The 21,735-nt window shown below is 41.6% G+C and overlaps 1 protein-coding gene across 20 annotated transcripts in view; it reads left to right on the forward strand.

Annotated features, from left to right (window-relative positions):
• Positions 1-21,735, forward strand: part of DST (dystonin) — a 385,421-nt gene that overhangs the window by 12,305 nt on the left and 351,381 nt on the right. For all 20 annotated transcript variants that reach the window (XM_072142244.1, XM_072142253.1, XM_072142226.1 and 17 more), the window contains exon 3: positions 8,611-8,802. In XM_072142244.1, the coding sequence (XP_071998345.1) occupies positions 8,611-8,802 (192 nt within the window). The remainder of the gene's footprint in view (positions 1-8,610; positions 8,803-21,735) is intronic.

Consider the following 21,735-nt stretch of genomic DNA (forward strand, 5'->3'; position numbering starts at 1 on the left):
ATTTGACAACTACGGTATCACACTAGGGTTGCGCCCTTCTTTGAGCTTGTCCTCCGGTGGTTCAATACATGGAGATGTTATATATATTCGGCTGGTGCTGTGTATAAGCCCCTCTGTGGCCATATCGCAGAGAGCCGGCAGCCATTGCGCAATACATACACTGCTGCCGGCTATTCTTACAGGTCCCTGCTGACAGGGGCGTGGAGGGGTTGTATCGGCTGGCCCCCTCATGAATACGGTTGACTGCTGCTCACAAGATACGAGGATCCGACCTCTTATTTAATAAGAGGTTGGATCGTTTTAAACAAACTTTCGCAACATAAATTTTTTAATAAATGGCATAAATAGAAAACTGCTGGGGAGAGGATTATGCGGGCATATTTGGTGGGGGTCTTTTTTGGGGTGTGACAGGTCCTATTTAAAATTTAAACTTATTGTACTGTAAACTACCAGTAAGTAGTTCTATATTTATCATAGGCTATTAAATTACATTTATCTATTCCCATCTAATAAACTTTGTTAAACCCCACAAAAAAAACAAAAAAAGCACAGTGTAACAGTAGTAGTGACAGTAATATCGTCCAATGTAGCCAACAGAAGGCCTCTTAAAAATGAACAACAAAATACCAAACAAGAGAAAACAAGAGTAAAGGACAAGGCTTCAAGGGATGACAAAGACCTGCTGCGATTGAAACGCGCGTCGGGGTGCACGCAAGGTAATATCATGTCCTCTGTTTGGTCACATTAGGTTCCACTTAGTTTGTACTATTTATATGTGTTTATCACTGTTTATGATTTAGCTTCTGTGACCCCTGATATTTTTACAGGTTACTTGTCAGTTACATAAGGGCTCTACACCATTATTATTTGATAGCTACTAGTACTGTTTACTACATTTCTGGGTCTCTTATACTGTATATTGGATATTTAGTTCATGTATCTTAGGACGTATTACCTGGCGTGCTTTCTTGTATCCATTCTGAGATGCTTCTCAGTCTATTTTATATATTTTTATTGTTGTTCACTAATAAAGATTTTCACTTTTAGTTTGTTAAACCCCAGTGAAATCTGTTAGGTTTTACAGAGAATGATGATGTGGGATAATGATGAGATGAAGCAATACAACAGAAATGCAGTATGTGGTGCCAGGCAATGTAGTCATACTCAGTGGCCAGGTCAGCTTCAATGAGTCTTTAGTATGCTGCACATTGCACCAGCAAGGCTGAGCTGAGTCATCCTGGAAAATATAATTATGGATACTTTTTTATTTGAGGCAGTGTTTGCAGAGAACCAGAAAAAGGATTGCTAGATTGTTCCTGGTTTTATATATTATTTACAGAGTCACATTTTCGTTAAGTAACATCCTTGTGATGTCCTTCCCCAACTAAGATCAGGTATCCAGGAGCTTTTACAGTCAGCATTTCAAGCTGGAAAAAGATTTAAAAAAAAACTAGACTAACAGCCTTATCCTTTTACGGACAGAAATACTGTAAACATTTCAGAATTTTTTGCTGAAACTTTATTATTGGGAAGTACTGGTTCGCTGTGTTGCTGTCATCTGATCATAAAACAACTTATAGCAGAGCTTCCTGACCCAATATTCAATGTTAGGAACAGGTTTAATGTACATACATTGAATAGAGAAAATAAAGAAAAACAAATTCAAAAACATGCCCATGTCTGCAGGGCTGCCACTAGGAAATTTGGTGTCCCGACTGACAAGATTTTTGCCCCCTCTCACACTTTAGTTCATATCTTCTACTATTGCTCTACATTTCATATAACTGCTACCTAAATTAATTGGAAGAGATGTATTAATCTGTCTGTGACAGAATTCTAACATAGTTTGCACTAAATAATTGTCTGCACCACAATTATAAAGGGTTTCAAACAGTTTTATGACTCTCCTACGACTAGCTTGACAAAGGGGTGTGGCCTTATACCAAAAAGGTCTCTGCGCCAAAAATACTGCTGACCCGACAGAATTTTGTCCTAATTTTCTAGCGTAAGGTAAGCCAACTAATAGGAGGTGCAGAGTACGAATATACAGTCTTATATTGAACCAGATTTTTCATCCAGCATCAGACACTTATATTAATCTGATGCAGAATTAGACAGTCTAGTCTGACTGTGGACTAGTCTAGCTGTAGGACACTTTTTACAAATCTGCCCCATTCTCCTATATATAGTCCCCCTATGTGCCGTCCCTTGTTGCCTAAAGAACATCGACGGCACATGGTGGCACAAAGAATGCAGGCAGTATCCAGTGATCAGTGCTGTGTGCATTGTTATTGTTGGATGTGAGTTCTGGCCCAATCACTATTGAGGTCGGGGATCTGAGATCACATAACAGTCCTGCCCACCTTTGCTAGGCTGCTGGCTATGGAAATCCCTAATTCATACTAATCTTGTGTCTCTCACCTCTGTCTTCTAGTAACCTAACAATTTTACTGTCTTACTTTTGTACTACGTTACCCACTTTGTGATCTCGATGTTTTACACTGTGGTGCACGAAGGGATTGTTGACAAGTTATCTCTTACCACTGGGGTTTGCAAGGCAATCAGGTAGGGAATTCTGGCAAGTGCTAAGACTCACTCTTTGTATACTGTAATTGTCTTTTTCCAGAACTTGCATTTATAACTTATTTCGATTTTCAATAAATATAGGAAAGATCATTTTAAAAAATCAAATTCACTAAGTTATCTTGAATCCTAGGTTAGAATCCAATAGGCTTCTCTTTGTAAAAGTTTTTGTTTCCAATCCCCTCACTAGCTTATTCACTCTCTCTATACAAAAAAATTTGCATAGTTACTTCTGCACGTTTTGTTGTTTATTAATAATGTCAATAATATGTTCTGTAATTAAACTTTCTGTTAGTGTAGCAGACCTATCCATTTCTAGAGAGAACTAATTTTATTCAAAGACCATAAATTTCAGACTAAAATCATAGAAAATCATTAAAAATAAATGATACACATAGTAGAATGTCAGAGATCGGCTGACGTCACGGTCCATGCGACGGACAGCGCAGGGACACGGAGCCGATACTTTTGATGATGGTTTTTCACCATATTTTTTTAGCTGAAAAACTCATTTTATACTCGAGTATATACGGTACGCCTAGAGAAGCGGAATGGTCATCCCTGGTTATATTATTTTTCGTTCTTTGGGATCATTTATGCTAAACCAGACGCTTGCCGAATCCCAACTCCTATCCCATCCAGCAGGGCAAACATTCTGCTGTGGAGTATTGTATGGTATTCCAGAAGCACTGTGCTACACTGAATTGGTGTGAACCCTCTTTGAAGGCAATCATTAAAAGGGGGCTTTCAGACTCAGTTAGGGATTCTTGGTTTGTCACCAGTTTTGTTGACTTTGTATTTGTCTTGGCATTAGGCCTGAAGTTGGTTAAACTGGATCCTCCGTTAATTGTTATCAGAGCATATTCTGCTCCTTTAAGGATGTGAGAAGTTTATTTCTAGCATTCCTTAATGCTTCCATTCATTAATTGTTTTCATAGCATAATATTTTGAGAAGTATGATATTCTGAAAAGTATGCTGCAGTTACACATTGCAGTTAGATAGGACAGGAGTCAAGATCGCAGAAAAAAAAATAACAATTATGTTTTTCTAAAAATCTTTTCTGTTTTCTCTCTGTTTGCTATGGCTTTTTTACTTGCCTACCGTCCATACATTCCACCAGTACCAACTATCCACATCAATGCCTTACCTCTTCACTTACTTTTGTTCACCACTTATTCTGTTGTGAAGCAAGAAACAACTTCTATAAATCTCGGAAGCATCTCCCTTATTTTTTCCTCCTGCTTGTTGCAGGGGACATCTCTCCTAACCCAGACCCACCATCTCATTTTAACACTCCACACAGAAACCCTGCTAACCATATCAAGATTTAGTGTTTCCCCTCTTCTGTTTTACCCATTACTACTTTTAACGCCTCAATGACACGTTACATAGTAGTATGTCACATGTCGGCTGCGGGTGAATGGAGAGTTCTCACGTGCTGAGCCCTCTCCATAGCCAGTAAGTCTTTGCTGCATATTGCAGCAAACACTTACCAGTACCACCCGCAGTGTTAACCCATCCATCGCCAACGGCTTCGAAAACATGGGCGGCACCATCTTGGTGATGATCGTTGCTTTGACAGTTTCGGACATTGTAATGAATGGTGAGGAAAATCCCCATATACTGCCATATTGCCATATACTGACCCTAGGGCAGTGGTGGCGAACCTATGGCACTGGTGCCAGAGGCGGCACTCGGAGCCCTCTGTGTGGGCACCCAGGCCATCACCCCAGCATGAAGTTCACCAGACAGGTTACAGAATCTTCCTGGAGAATGTTCCTACAATGATAGGCAAATTTGCCCTCCTCCTTTCAACTGTGTTAGTGTCCCTAGGAGGCTGAAAAATTGAAAATTGTCAAAGAAAAAGGAGAAAAAAATTACTTCTTAAATTGCTGTGCTGGCACATTGCAATAAATAAGTGGCTTTTAGTTGGAGTTTGGGCACTCCAACTCTAAAAGGTTCGCCATCACTGCCCTAGGGGGGTCTGAAAAATAGTAAAAAATGTAAAATAATTAAAAAAATTATATTAAGAAAAACCTAAAAATTCAAATCACCACCCTTTCCCTAGAAGTCATATAAATATAAATAAACAGTAAAAATCATAAACATGTTAGGTATTACCATGTCCCAAAATGCCTGATCTATCAAAATATGATAACGTAGATATCGTGATAAAATATGATAACGTTTTTTCACTGCGTATAGCCCCACATTTTCTTTGCCATTTTTAAAAATAAAAAATATAAAAAAGTCGTAAAAATAGTAGCATTGAAAACGTCATCAAAAGTCGTAAAAAATGACACCACCCCCAGCTCCGAAGTATGAAAAAGTTATTAGAGCCAGAAGATGGCAAAATATATATTTTGCTGGGATGGGATCCTTGTGAACGGCTCCAACAGGTAGTGGTGACAGGATTAGTGACAGAGACCTGATGACAGGTGTCCTTTAATGTGTTAATGTAGATCTGGGCTATTTTTACCAGTTTTCAATGATGAGCTGGGTGATGTTCTTTCTCAATGAAGTGCAATTTGTTACGCAGAAAGCAAGCCCTCAGTTTAAGATTTTTGAAGGTGGGGAGTGAAAATTGAAAATGCAAAAACGAAAAAGGGCCTCGGCGTTAAAGGGTTATATGTGGAATACTATTCTCTCCACAATTCACTTTCTAAGTCATTCCTCCTGTACCCACTCTCACTTTCCCATCTTTTGGGGTCCACACCATCAGACTTTTCCGCCCATTCCCTCTTCATGTGGCTGTAATATATCGCCCTCCCAGGTTCATCCTTTCAGTTCCTTGAAAGTGCCTCTTGGCTCCTTTACTTTCTATCCTGTGACATTCCAACCATCTTCATGGGACACTTTAATATCCCTATTAACACTTCAATTCACCCTCCAGCCTCTCAGCTCTTCTCACAAACTACTTCTTTACGTCTTTCACAACTGTCTGATTCCCCCACTAAGGCTACATTCACACTACAGTATGGGGGACGTATATACGGCTGACGTATATACGGCCGATATACGTCCCCCATACACTTCTATGGTCTCACGGCCCTGTATGGGAGCGGTACGGTGCAGCACACGTGCGGCACCGTACCGCTCCGTAGCCCGGGGAAAGATAGGACATGTCCTATCTTTCCCCGTATTACGGCGCTGTGCGCCATTAATTCCTATGGAGAGGGGTGGGGGTGAGCTGCGCTCACCTCCTCCTCCTCTCCCCGCGCTGCCTGTGCCCGCCGTGCTAGGGTGTGGCGGGCTCACGGCAGTGTGAATTTAGCCTCATAATGAAGGAAACATACTCGACTTTGAAGATAAAATTAAATGCAATCGCCAGGAAATAATATCTCAATCCACTCCCTCCATTATTCTCCTTGCCTTTGGTAACTCACCGTGTTCGCTCTCTTGCTATTCATCCAGCTGGGCTCTGCTCTATAAGGAAAACCATGCCTCTTTTAGCTACCTTGTAAGGCAGCTCCCTTGACATCAAGCATGACCTTCATGAGACAGGTTTAAAACCAAACTTTTAGAATTAAAACCAAACTATTGGTGTCCTCATATGCAAATATTTTTTTAAATCTGTGGAATAGTGGCAAGCAATAATTAATCGTTTAAATTGCCATGTTGGCACTTTAGCAGAATTAAGTGGCTTTTGGGTTGCAGTTTGGGCACTTGGTCTCGGAAAGGTTTGCCATCACTGGCTTAATATATAGAGTGGTGCTCCATCGTCAAAATGAAATTTCTGCAAGGTCAGACCTGGCCTTCTCCCCTGCCCATTGCTCCCACTCGCATGTGAACTGGAAAACCAACAAAAAGGTGCAATTCCTGACTTTTTTCATGTCTTGTCTAACAGAAAACTAATGCACAAGGCATAATAAATGCCCCCCACCGTATTAAGAAAACATACGTTATAACAGGCCAAACAACACCAGCCATGTTGATACAAAAAGCATCACTACAGAAATTTCATAAACCCTATTCACATCAGGGCGCAATCTTTTTATTGCTATTTGAGGGATGTGGACACTGTACCTCAGCATTTTTGAACTGGAAACCCAGCTGATATCAGATAGACCCTTAGCCTGCAAGAAGAAGAATTATTATGATATAGGTATGTCACAGTGGTTAAAATCACATAAGGAAGTCCTGCTAATATGAATGAGCATCATTCCATAATAGAATACATGATGCTTGCTTCCTGTGTATTGATCAAGCTTTAGTTCTACATTGCTAATCACATGTTATCTGATCCAACATTATGGTCTAGTTTCTTTAAGTTTTTTTATGTCCACTGTAGGATTTACATACCAATAAATATATATTTCTGTATACCATATATAAATAGCATATAGGTCATTGATTTCTAGTCTGTATTCCACACGTATCTGCATGGATAATACATGCAGTAGAAGATCATAAAGTGTAGTGTCAATGTACGGTAAATGTACTATATCTTCTAGATTTACTACACTTAATTTACTTCCTCATTCTTAACCCTCTGGTCATGGCAGTATCACATATATCTCAATAAAGAAGCAGGACAGTCATGATGTCTTCAGATCACACTGTTCAGGATTAGATTGTGAGGCAGATTTACTAACAGTGTATTAAAATGTACCATTGCAAACTAAATTAGACAGTGTAGTGTGGTGTTGATTTTCTGTGCACAATACTTCATAGTTTTATCTAGATTGGCCCACATCTATCAAAACTAGTGCAGTCTGTACCATGTGCAGTTTGCCAGTGGAGTCTGTGGAGCGACTGCTGCACTGCTGGGGAAGTGTGCACCATTTTTTTTTTTGTTCATGCTTCAGAATTGTGGCGCAGATAGAATTGTGGTGCAATCTCCGACTAAGCAGTAACACGCCCTTTTAGGTGCACATTTTTTCCGTCTTGTCGGACGCAGTGCAGCCGGTACACAAAACTGGCGCAGAAAGTCATCTTGATGTTACACAATGAAAAAAATGGTAAAGTGTAAATGAGTTTCTTTTCTCATTGATTATAGTGATAGTGTATTATGCAGTGGATTGTGCATGGTGTGCAGCTGACCTAAGACCTGTAACAGAAATTTATTGTAAATTGATTAATAAATATACCAGTTTTTCTATGCTTAGAAACTGACCCGTCCAGTAATGTACTTGTATTATGAGGATAGTTATGAGGATATTGGAAACATCCAATACTAAAGTGGCTACTGGGAAATGCATTTCTTAGTGTGTTCCTTGTAGCCTGTCATTGTGGAAGTAGTACATGTCACTCAATGTTGGTGGTATGGGTGCACAAGTAGGCTGCAACACCTCTCAATAAATCTTGAAAAAAACTTGGCACTCCGGTGATACTTGATTTGCATATTTTATTATAGTGAATCGGCAATCCAAAATTAATGCAATGTTTCGGTCTTATAACATCAGACCTTCTGCAGGCACGGATTGCTGGGCTTGCGGTGGTGTGAATACGGTTCTATGACCGTTGTGGCGCTTGGGGAGCTGTGGAGCGCGGGAGACCCCGCTGTAGGTTGGCTGCGCATTCTGTGACAGGTTGTAGCCTGTCAGCATTCTGCTATGGGAATAACAAAGAGCTCCTGCATTACAATGTTATTAGATAGCTTCCACTGGGATATTTGATGATTGTAGAATATTAGGGTATCTCTCTGTAACATTTTAAGTGCTCCAGACCATATTTAAAGGTATTAAACGAAAATATGGCTTTTCGAGAGTAATCAGGTCACCAGCACAGGATTTTCTTGAAATCAATCTCTTAGATTAAAAAATGCTTGTGCAGTATAATACTATGTTAGAAGGCTTGGTACTGAGAAATGTGAGGATAAGTGAGGATTCTGTAGATAAAGGGTCACAATAGTTCACGTAAAGGAATAAACTGTGAAAACCTCCACTCTGTGACACTGGTATTGACATACCTTTAACCTGGGTGTGCTTGTACTCATATACTGCAGGAATCCATTAACCTGTGAATGGATTGTATATGCATTTTCTTCGCTTGCAGTATAAACAGTACTTCCTATTTTCTGCTAGGGATTCAGGCCAAGTCCTCGTCATCTGCGGAGGTACACCCGAACTCGTGTTGAAGAGGCAAAGCCTTTGGATGAAGTGAACCAAAGTGACCATGATACATCTTCACCTCTAAGAAAACGAAGGATCAAGAGAAGCAGCCGGGTTCAGCCAGAATTTTATCAGTCTGTGCAAGTAACGCCCACTCGAAAACCGGTATGTATTTTATATCTGCAGGGCAATACCTGATACGCAAGGTTGTCTCGCAAGGTTGAATGCAAGGTTGTGTCATGTTAGCAGTTTTATAACCTGGAATTCCCAACATGTCCCAGATCTTGTGTGCTGGATATAAATGCAGGTGGTGGAAAAAAATTGTCTCTGTTATACTGCAGACATCCTTGTCAGAGAGTGGTTTTCTCAAGAGGCTTAAAGGACACAAATAGTATGGTCAGTTCTTCAGGGTAAATATAATGTTGCTATAGTGGAGAATGTTAATATGGAAAATATATAGGAAATTTAGACAGTGAAGGGTAGACTTCTTTATCTTTGTAGATACAGCAAAATCTGAAGTGGTAGTCTGGGATCTGCAGATTGAAAAGAATGCAAATCTCAGATGAACATTACAATGTGTTCACTTTCTACCAAATGGGACTAAGTTGTTACATTGGGGCAGATTTACTTACCCGGTCCTGTTGCGATCCCGCAATTCACTAAGGTCGTGCGGCCAATTTCCTGCATGTGTTGCTTCTGTGCTGAGTTCACCTTCTTCTTCCTGGTGCATGTGAGTGCTTGATCTTGCGACACAATTTAGTTTTTAAATTCCACGTTTTTTTCCGGCAATTCGGAGCAAAAAGGAAATATTCGGGAAACCTAACAGAATTGCGGTCCGCGGACCCTTAGCAAACGAGCCCCATTATGTTACTGTCCGGTGATACTGGAAGATGAACACTTTCAGCAGCTATATGGTACCACATAGCTGAAGTCCTGACAATGTGATATTGATCACCTATCCTATGGAGAAAGAACGCTCAGGGACTGTTTGCCCTTCATTAAACTGCTTTCACTGCTATTCTTAACAATGTCATAAATTTGTGGTTGCCTACAGCTATCACATTATATGAAATGGTACTTGATAAATCCATGTACAGTAATCTCCACCCAGTGGTGATTTCACCATTTATACCAAAACAATTACAGTAGCATATTGTAATAAATACGTACCCTCTGAAGTCTAAACCTTTGACAGTATAAGTAAATCTGCTGAAAGTGACTGTGGCAGGTTTTTTCTTTTTAGCGTCTCTTGAGGCATGTCTCTGGTATGATACTTGAAGAGAGTGCTTCCAGAAATCCATTAAAGGAGTTGTCCACTTTCATCAAATAATTGTGTAAGGAAAGTTATACAATTTTCCAACATACTTCCTGTATAAATTCTTCACAATTTCTAGAGCTCTTCATTGTATAGGAAGCCTCTATGTTTACTTTGAGTGGATGGAAATCTGTCCCTTGTTATGTGATGTCACACAGGTGCACAGTTCTTTATAACAGATAGCTCTAATACACTCTAGGGGAGAGATGTATCTTACTCCGGCGGTCTAACCTGGGGTAGTTTTGCACAAAAACCAGTGAACAAAAGTTTGCTGGCTTTTCAAAAGAGTGCAAGCACAAGCCGGATACGCCCAGTGCCTGCCCACTACACCGGCAGCATCACCCCTTTACACCCCCTCCAAGCCTACACGGAGTTCAGGTGTTGTAGGTGGGCATCTGAAATAACACACCACATTCAGGAACGTGTCTGTTTTTAGCAGGTCTATATGTGCACCAAAAATGCACCTGAAATAGGCAAGAAAAATAAATGCATTGAACCTGTCAGAATCCAAAAGCTGCACCAATATTAGGAGAAAAAAAAGACATGGCGGGATGGTCAGGAACCCAAGTTTATTGTGTTGTCAAAAGTCAGTAAATCTGCCGAAACAGGAGCAAAGTAAAAAAGTGTTCTAACATATGCCAAAAAAAGCTGTTAAACCAATAATAAAGTTAGTGTGCAAACGTAAGCATACCTTCTGAAGAATGTGGTGCAGAAAACAATATAACTTATAAAAGAAAAAATTCCAATTATATGCTGCTTTGTGCAGCCATTTGACATTGTCAAAGAAAAAAATGGCATCACTTTAACTAAAATTGTGTACTTTTATTTAAGTGACCACTGCAACATTACGACTCCTGAGGTAATTGTGTTTATTTAATGTACCGTATTAACAATTTAAAGGGATTGTCCACGTTCAGCAAATAATTGTTTGTATAAGGAAAAGGTATACAACGTTCCAATATACTTTCTGTATTAATTTCTCATGGTTTTCTAGATCTCTGCTTGCTGTCCTTCAATAGAAACTTCTATGTTTACTTTCATTGGATTTCATCTGTCCCTGGTCATGTGATGGACACACATGAGAGAATTGAAAAGGGATACATTGCAAATAAAGAAAGGACTTGGGAACTGTGAGATAGTATAGTAGTAGTATGTGGTGATTGAGGACTTATACCTAGTATACAAATACAGTATATGAGCATTGCACATAACAACATATTATATGTTCTGAGTGGGCAAATAATAAACACATACCTCCCAACCGTCCCACAATCGGCAGGACAGTTCCAGTTTTTGGGCGCTGTCCTGCCACCCTGGGCGGCTGGGAGAATTTCCCGGGCTGCCCCCTTCTCCTTTGCATTGTCCCGCCTCCATCTGGTCCTGTTCATTAGAGCTGCAGAGCAGCTGGGAGCAGGAGGAGTTGGGATCAGCCCCTGCTACTACCTCACATAATGTCTGAAGGAGTCATGTGAGGAGGTAGCTCCGCCCCTTGGCCAGCCCCATCCTTCCTGCTTATCACAGTCAGAGACGGTAAAAGAGAATATCAGACTGCTGCGGGGGAACTTGTGAAGGTAAGTCAAAGGGTTTTTCTATTTTTAATACCAACAAGGAGCCACAATAAGTGGAGGCTGATGGACAGGGAGCCACAGGAAGCTGGAGAACAGGGGTCTACAGGAGGAGGCCTGAAGACATTAGGAGGCTGGGGGACAGGAGGCTAGTTGGAGGCCACAGTAGGAAGCTGGAGGACAGGAGTCCACAGGAGGAGGATGGAAGATAGGAGATCACATGAGGAGGATGGAAGATGAGAGACTACAGGAGTAGGCTGAAGGACAGGTGGCTAGTAGAAGGCTGGGGGACAGGGGCCACATGAGGAGGCTGGAGAATAGGAGGAGACTGGAGGACAGGAGGCCACAGGAGAAGGCTAAGGGATAGAAGGAGACTGGAAGGCGGGGTCACAGGATGAGGCTGGAGGACAGGGGGCTACAGGAAGAGGGTGAATGACAGGGGTTCACAGGAGGAGGTTGGAGGGGAGGAGGCTGAAGGACAGGAGGCCACAGGAGAAGGCTGGAAGACATTAGGCTGCAGGAGGAGGCTGGAAGACTGGAGGTCAGGAGGCTTCAGGTAGAGGAGGCCACACTGGAGGACAGTAGGAGGTGGGATGACAGGAAGCCACAAGAGGAGAGGAGGCTGGAAGACAAGAGGAGGCTGGAGGACAGGGAAGGCTGGAGGACTGGAGAAGGCTGGAGGAGAGGAGGTGGAAGACAGGGGGCCACAGGTAGAGGAGACTGGAGGACAGGAGGCTACAATATGAGGGAGGATGGAGGATAGGTCAATATTGTATTATGCTTGCGTGTGGGATAAGGGGGTGTGGTTTATAAAAATGGTGGAGGGAATTTTTGTCCCGCTTTTTCTCGCCCAAAAGTTGGGAGGTATGTAAACATGGTACAAGTATGGTGAAGGGTACCGATGGTACACCACAAAAAGCATATATCTTACTTGGACATTTCATCAATATCTATTGAATTTACACATGTGGTGCTTCAGCATTTTCTCCCTTTTTTCTTTCATATATACCTTTTAAATGCAGAATACTGTTGTGCACCGCAGAAAAGTTGACCACATTAGAAGGCAAATTTACTTTCTATTGAGCATGACACAGTAATCCTCCGAAAAGTCACACAACACCCTAAAAGTTTTATGTATGCATACATTAAAACCTGCCCAGGTAGCTGTTGGAGCACATTTTATCACATAAAATTCCTTTGAAATAACTTGCGAGCATCAACAGCCAATTGCTGGTAACATGGCCTTGCTTATGGTTCATACCGTGTTTATGTAGCTTGGACACTGACTTTCCTGCTCATGACTATTTAATTCAACTACCAGCTACATGAGCCATTGTATGGAACATACTGACATTTATTATGCCATGACGTAAGCACAAATAATATTTATAGCTGCTGGCTTCCCAAAAACCTTTAAGTACAAAAAATCAATGGAAATATGCTGACAATGCTCACAAAGACCCATAGGGCTTCCATGAGTGAAAGCTTATAAGAACTTTCCATAGACTGCCTATTAGCTTAAATTGACAATTTTTAATGCTTTGGTATATGGAATAGGAGATTTTCAGACAATGAGTTTGAGGAAGATGTAAGGCACACTGCTAACCATTACTGTTGTTGTGTTTGCAGGGCCGATTGTAGCATATTTGCTGCCTGAGACGAATATTAAAATGCTGCCCCCCCCCCCCGACCGCTCCCTGTTAAGTAAATGCTGAAAGCTCTACTAACAATTAACATAACCACAGTCAGCTCCCTGACACTTTGGGGGTCATTTACTAAGGGCCCGAATCGAGTTTTACCGGCGGGTTACCCAAATGTTTCCATTTTGCGACGATTTTCCCTGTATTGCCCCGGGATTTTGGCGCACGCTATCGGATTGTGACGCATCGGCGCTGGGAGTCATTAGTGGCATCTAGTACCTTATGGATGATAATCTCTTCCATCAGTAGGACTTTATCCCAGGTTCTCCAATCCATGCCGTTTCACTGCTGAATTCACGGCCAAATATCTTTAGCTCCGTGCAGTATCTCCACCCGGCGTCCCTAAAAATACCACAGTCACTTACGGGATAAAGTCTCCTGGATAACAACACTGTGCTCCTAAATAATATATACCCCTCACAACACAACTGACCACACTCTCCCCACATATAAAACATCCCTTCATTATATATATATTTCTACTGGAATTATAGCCTGCACAGCACCAATCAATATACAACACCCCCAATTTATTATTACAGACCCCTAACATTTGGTTTAAATGATGCAAAGTAATCTATGGTATCCTATAACTAATATATCCCACCCTGTTATTATTTTACATGATTTTACATAAAGTGCTCCCCTGACCAATGTGAATACATGGAGAGGTGAATAGGGTACTGTCACATGTGGCGCACACAATGATTTAGGATGACTCGTCGGGTAAAGTTAAGAGGATCGTTTATTACTGGTCTCGGAACACAACGCGTTTCGGAGTATTAGGAACTCCTTTCTCAAGTGATAAGAGACTAAAAACAGGGTATATAAAAAGGCTACGTATAAATAGATAGATAAAAAATTGTGGACATGATAAAAGCCAGGAGAATGATGCTAATCAGAGAGAAGTAGTAGTAGTGTTTTAGAGATGAAACCACATATATCAGCAGTAAGTGAGAGGTAGACATGAAGTAGATATGTACAATCAAACAAATTATGTTAGACATTAGTGTTATAGAGTACAGATGGTGCGTATAATAATTCATGGATACATGGGTAAACAATAATAGTTGATTAGATAAAGTAGATATGAACAAAAAATAAATGGATAGATGAATACACAAATAAATAATTAATTAATTAATTGGACAATAAACACTTCATCGGATAAAATAATATAATAAAATAAATCAGATATTTGAAGATGTATGATCTAAATGAATAGTACATGTGTAGAACTCGCAATTAGATATAAAATTAACAAGACTGGCAGACTAAAACGCAGTTAAACAATACTAGCAGAGTATAGTGAAGTTAGTTTAAACTATTGAGAATAGGATATGATCAATTCTTACCTGCCGCGCAGGGGGTGGGACATCTGTTGCAGCGGCTATACTAGGAGTTCTTGTGATTGAGGTTAAATACGAGAGTAGAGGGGACGGGTTCGCGCCAGAGTGTGCTGGTGGCGCATGCGCCTTGTGTTGAATAACCAATGTAATGTCTGCCGATGTGAGCGGCGACATACGAGAGTGGCGCATGCGCGTGAGATCTGGATGCCGCTGAGAGTGGCGACAGAATTGTCTGGCGCACGCGTGGTGCGCCAGAATATTGGATCGGACGCCGATCTAAAGGGGTAGATCGATGTATTAAAAGTGGGGTGTAACCTATGAATAGGAGAGGGAGGGGGAGGGTATTTGAGTGGATGGGAAATGAATTATGGTATAGTAATAATAGATGCAGTAGGAGGGGGAGGGGATGTAATGCAAGGGGGGTGGAAGGGATGAAATGGGGCGATAAATTCAATTGCATATAGAGAGTTAAGGACGTCTAGAAAGGGTTCTCTAGAGTTTCATTGAGGCCATGAGGGGTCATGCAGTTCATTTTAAAAATCCAGAACATCTCTCTTTGACAGAGTTTCTTGAAGTGATTATTTCCTTCTGGGACGTATTCAATGGGTGTTATAGAGTATGCGGTGAAGTCCTTTTGGTGGTGAGTGAGCCCGTGTCTCGAGATGCTGTGTTTAGTGTAGCCGTTTACAGTGTTGCTTCTATGGCTATTCATGCGAGATTTGAGTTGTTGGATGGTTCGGCCAACGTATTGGAGGCCGCATGGGCACTCCAATAGATAGATTACGTATGTCGAGGAACAGTTCATAAAGCTTTTTATTGAGAAGCTCTTGTTGGTGGTGTTGCTTTTGAATGACCTTGATTTATTAGTGATGTTAAGGCAGCATTTGCATCCTGTTTGTCCGCATCTGTAGCTGCCGGTGAGTTCGGGAAGTAGGGAATTCCTGTTTGAACTGGATTGCGGGTTTCGTAATTTAGAGGGGGCCAGATGGTTCTTAAGTGTTTGGGCTCGCCTATAGATTACACTCGGTTTTTTAGATAGGTTTAGGGATAGATATGGATCATTCAGCAAGATAGGCCAGTGCTTCTCAAGGATACCTTTGATGGTATTGTGGCCGCTATTGTAGGTTGTGATGAAATTGATATTGTATTCTGTTTTGGGTGGGTTCGGTGGTTGTTGTGAATTGGTGGTTCTGGAAGATGGGAGGCACTCGTTTTGCGTCAATTTCTTGGAGCGTTCAAGTGCTGAGCTTACAACCTCTCTGGGGAAGCCCTTCTCATGGAATCTCTTCGGGAGGATCTTGCTTTGTTCTAGAAATGTCTTGGTTTCGGAACAGTTTTTGCGAATGCGAAGAAATTGACTATACGGGATGTTCTTTTTCCACTTGGTGTGGTGGTTGCTCTTATAATGTAGAAAACTATTAGTGTCCACTTTTTTGAAGAAAGTTTTAGTTTGGATTTGCCCTTCTTTGATATGTAGATGTAGATCCAAAAATTCAATTTCGGAGTCGGATGAGTTTAGGGTGAAGGAGAGTCCCCAATTGTTCGTATTGATGGTTTCGACGAATGTTTGGATACTTTCTGTTGTGCCATCCCAGATGAAGAGGAGGTCGTCGATGTAACGGCGATAAAGCACAATATTTTGTTCCCACTTGGGGTTGTTCTGGATGAAGGTTCTCTCAAATTCACCCATATATAGGTTGGCGAAGCTGGGTGCGAACCTTGTCCCCATGGCTGTTCCTCGAACTTGTTTGTAGATATTATTTAGGAAGGTGAAAACATTATGGGTTAGTATAAACCTGATGGCTTAAAGAATGAAGAATTTTTGTTTGGGTGGCATCGTTGCATCCCGACTTAGACATCGATTGACCATTTCTATGCCCTTGTTGTGGGGGATGTTCGAATAAAGTGCTGAGACGTCGAGGGTGACCCATTTGTAGGTGGGTTTCCAATGGACGTCTTTGAGTGCCAGGATGACACTGGTTGAGTCCTTGAGGTATGAATCCAGTACTGAGACGTACCTTTGGAGGTTAATGTCAACATAATGTGATAAATTGCAAGAGATCGAGGAGATGCCGGAGATGATCGGTCTCCCGGGGGGGGGGGGGTTTGGGATCTTTATGCACCTTTGGTAGGTGGTAAAAAATTGGTGTGCTGGGGTTGTTGATCCAAATATAATCTCTTTCTTTTTTCGTTATTACTTTGTTATCGAAAGCTTCCTTAAGCAGGTCTTTCAATTCAAGAGCGTGGTGCTGTGTGGGGTTGGTATTTAGTGGTTCATAATAGTCGGTATCTGAAAGTATTTTTAGTGCTTCCTTGATGTAGATAGGTCGATCCTGAATGACGATACCTCCACCTTTGTCTGCATTGCGTATAACGATGGAGTCGTTGGTCATGAGCTTCTTCAGGGCATCCTTTTCATGGATCGTCAGGTTGTGCGAGTGTTTAGTATTGGAGTTGATGGTTCTGAATTCTTTTTCCACCAAAGTCATGAATGTTTCGATGTTACTCCCTCTGTGGTGGAGGGGGTAGAATGTGGATTTGGGCTTGAGGCCACTGTCTCTGCAGGGGGGATCTTGGGGGCTGTTGGTTGTTTCGTCCCCAGGCGCACGTGAGAAGGAAATCATCCCAGTTTTTGGAAAACATGGGGTCAGATTTAAAACAACATTCAGTGCGGATCCGTAGTCCTCTGGGGACAATGTTTTCTTTCAGATAAAGTCGTAGAAAAAAGGATGTCGATGTGGTGTTGGAGTTCGTCCTTTAGAAGTTTCTCAAGTCTATAGGTTCAGGAGGTCCTGGGTTTTGACTGAAGGACTAGTAGGATTCTCTACTGGTGGTGGTGTATCATTATGTTGACTGCAGTGCGCAATCAAGAGTTCCCTTTGTTGAACTCTTTGTCATAGCACCCCCTAATATACAGCCCCCCCAGCTTAGTAATATGCTGTATCCCATATACAGCCCCCCCCCCCCCCCCAGCTTAGTAATATACTGTATCCCAGTGGGGGGTAGCATAGGAAATAATTAATGGTGTAGGAGCAGCATAGGAAATAATTAATGGTGGGGGGGGGGCAGCATAGGAAATAACTAATGGTGAGGGGCATCATAGCAAATAATGGTAGGGGGCAGCATAGGAAATAATTAATGGTGGATAGGCAGCATAGGAAATAAATAATGGTGGGGGGCATCATAGAAAATAATTAATTGTGGGGGGCAGCATAGAAAATAATTAATGGTGGGGGCAGCATAGGAAATAATTAATTATGAGGGGCAGCACAGGAAATAATTAATAGTGGGGGGACGCATAGGAAATGATTAATGGAGCGGGGCAGCATAGGAAATAATTAATTGTGGGGGGTCACAGTATATTTAATAATTAATTGACCCAATTAATTAATTATTTGGTCCAATATATGAAATAGTTCACAAGGGGGTGCAGTATATTAAATAATTAATTGGAGGGGGGGGCCGTGTATCACGGATGCGGTCACACATGTACCGCTATTTATTTTTAAACTTTGGTCGGGCCCTCTAACGGTCTGAGAGGGACAGTGAACGACCCCCTATGTAAAAAGTTTGGGGACCCCTGGTATATACTCTTAATAAAAATGATATACATGCTATATATACATGGTATATTCTCTTAATAAAACTCATTCATTTTAATTAAGTTTATAAACTGGCGTTGTATTGACAAATTTTATTAAAATTGCCCACACGCCGCAGGTATAGTGGCTCCTCACAAACATTTACTTAAAATTTATAACAACTACACTGGCACAATAATAAACAACAGGTGTCCAACAAATGCCCTCATGTGATTCAGGTCATAAAAAAATAAAACAAAAACAAAACAAATATATTTTTTGGTGTTATCCAAAAACATGTATTCAAAAGTTATCTAGGCCAAAGCACTTACAGGAGAATGGATGATGATGGCATTGCTGTTTTTTTCTTTTCCCTCTTAAAATGAGATAAAATATTATTTAAGATTTAAGATATATGCATCCCAAAAGATCCTAGTATATATAGACAGGAAGGGAAACTATCAGGGATAAGTAGTAGTAATGTCCATAGCTCCCAATAATGTGAGTAGGATGGAGTACAGGGGCCATAATGGGAAGAGAGGGGCCACAATGTGAGGAGGAAAGGGGAGGGGGGTAGAAGTACAGAAAGCTCAGGAATTATAAGTATGGAGTGATAAATAAAAGTTGATGACCAAAGGTAAAGGGAGGATAAATTAAAGAGGAGGTAGTCTATGTTTCTGAGTTGCATTAGGGGGTATTATACAGGATAGCCACATGACTGGGAATTTAAAGTGGCCCTGGAAAAAACACTGTAAAAGCGGCCCCACGCTGTGGGCCGGGTCAAAGCAAGAAGGTATACTACAATACCTCCTCAGATAATAAATAATATAACTATTATAATACTTCCCCAACATACAAGAATATAACTACTATAATACTGCCCGTTATATACAATGATAAAACTACTATAATACTGCCCCCTATGTACAAGAATATAACTGCTATACTAGGGGTTGGCCCCTAGTATGTAGCCAGCCAGTCTCTGTATATAGCTAGCCAGCCCCCCAAAATATAGCCAACCCCCTTTATATAGCCAGCCAGCAGCCCCCTGCATATTGCCTGCCAGCTCTTAGTATATAGCCAGCCAGGAAAACGGAGGCTGCGATGTGCACCACAGCGCCCCCTGGGGACATTGTACGCCTCAGCTTATGCTTAAAGCAGCCCTGTTGATAAATTTTTCCCATAAACTTTATACTTACATTGGGGGATATTTATCAGGGCTTCGGCGCCACATCAGAGGACGGAGCCTCTTGATGTATCCGTCTGCGATAGACACACGGCGACGCACATGCGCCAACATAAACAACCCCCATTCTGTTAATTTAGTCTGATTAAATACTTAAAATAGTTGGTCACTATACCTCATGTTTTTCGTAATGTGTAAAGTGTGGGGTAAATATTAGGTAATTTATCAATATTCATCTTTTAAAAGTTCAGATCTGCTTTCTTGATATGCAAAGTGAAACCTCCTGACTTTTACCTCATCAGCCAGACATTCTTGATCATAAAATAGACACAGGTGGAGGGTCATGTGATCTCTGTCTGTACATGATCAATCACTCTGCCAGGACCTTATAATAGCCCAAACTTTGGAAATATACCTACAGCACAAAATAGTGCCTCGAGGGTTGAGGATTGGTTTATTTCCTGCAGCGAGGATTAGATCCCCTGCCTTTATGGTAAAGTGGGAGAAAGAATCTATTGAGTCGTCTCTGAGGTTGATGTGGTTATTATTAGAGGAGGAAAAAGTTCTCCTATTGGAAAATACCAAACTCTTGAATGAAGGCATAGAAAACATCAAGAGATTCTCGAGCCATCCTGACTTTAATAAAAAGGAATCGATACTACAACAAACAGTGGAAAGATTTATTGCGCATATCAAAGAGAGAAAGCACTTTCAGTTCCGTAGGGACACCCTTGATTTTAAAGAAGGCAGGATCCTAGAATTTTTGGGCTCTGCCCAAGGAGGGACAGAAACGGGTCAATCGTCCTCTGAATACGACCTATCTGATTCTGAGGGTTCACAATCTCGGGACCCAAAGGAAAAGAGGAAACAACAGTCGAAAAGTCCCAAAACATCTAGGGGTAGAGGAACGAGAGGTGGAAGGGGTAGTAGGGGGAACAAAAATCCTCCTGGAGTAATCTCAGAGAGGGAAGGTTTTTTGTCCCAGGGTCCACAAATTACGGAATACCTCTTACGAGGAAAAAAGGACCAGCAGAAAACCTAGAAGTATGGACACTAGCCGGGACCCCGAACCCCCCAACTACGGATATGCATATTATAAATCTATCAAAAAGGGAACTATCACAATTTGAGGAAATGGTTCTGATGAAGGGACTGTCATTTGTCCCAGTTCCGAGATATGATGCATTCGAATGGGTTAAAGACATCAACCTATTCTGTCGTCGTTTGAAATGGAAAAAGTTTTTCAAACTTCATGACAGAAAGAGATGCGAGGAACTGGGATTGGATGAGGCTGATATGCCAGATTTTGATAATCTGACAGCCCTGTTGCAAGAATCCGAAAGAACCCCGGGTGAGGGCCCCTTTACTGAACACAAACCTAAATCAATAAAGTCAGCACCTCTAGGGGACTGCTCACCCATTGACGTATTTTTGGAAGTGGTTACCCACCAACTTAAAAACATGGCCAACTCATCACCCCCTCGATATAATCTCACAAGGGACGAGAAAGGGGCGCTTACTCACCTTAAAAATGACTCTGCAATCGTGATCAAGCCATCAGATAAAGGGGGGAATGTGGTCGTGCTGGATAGAGATCAATATGTGGACATGTGCATGAAGATCCTTAGTGACCAACAATGCTATAGAAAACTGTCAGCCAATCCGACAGATGTGTTTAGACATGAGCTCATGTCCATGTTGGATCAGGCACTGAATGAAAGACTCATATCAAAGAATGAGTATGACTTCATGTGTTCACAGAAATCCAGCACGGCCACATTCTACTCCCTCCCTAAGGTACATAAGGGGATTTCTCCCTTAAAAGGGAGACCCATTGTCTCAGGCATTAACAGCCTTACACAGAATGCTAGCATGTACCTTGATACAGTTTTGCGTCCATTTGTGGTGTCCCTTCCCTCCTATGTCAGGGACACCATGGATGTCCTAAGGAAAATTGAGGACCTCACACTCCCTTCTGGATCATATTTGGCCAGTTTGGACGTCGAGGCCCTCTACAGCTCGATTCCCCATCAGAAGGGTTGTAATGCGGTGCATGATTTTCTTAGGACCAGAGGGCTGCATTGCAGGGCTCATAATGAGTTTGTCATGAGACTTCTTGATTTTGTACTGACGAGGAACTGTTTCCTCTTCGAGGGGAAGTTCTTCCACCAGCTCAGGGGGGTTGCAATGGGGAGCCCATGTGCTCCCACCTTTGCAAACCTCTACCTGGGCTGGTGGGAGAGAGAAGTCGTCTTTCAGGAGGAAATGGATAAATGGACCTCGGCCATAATTCTATGGCTGAGGTTCATTGATGATGTCCTGATCCTATGGAATGGATCGGTGGATCTCTTTGTGGAGTTTGTGGCCCATTTGAACATTAATGATTTAGGCCTGTTCTTCAC

The sequence above is a fragment of the Engystomops pustulosus genome, chromosome 3 (genome assembly GCF_040894005.1).
Source record: "Engystomops pustulosus chromosome 3, aEngPut4.maternal, whole genome shotgun sequence".
In the NCBI taxonomy this organism is placed as follows: Eukaryota; Metazoa; Chordata; class Amphibia; order Anura; family Leptodactylidae; genus Engystomops; species Engystomops pustulosus.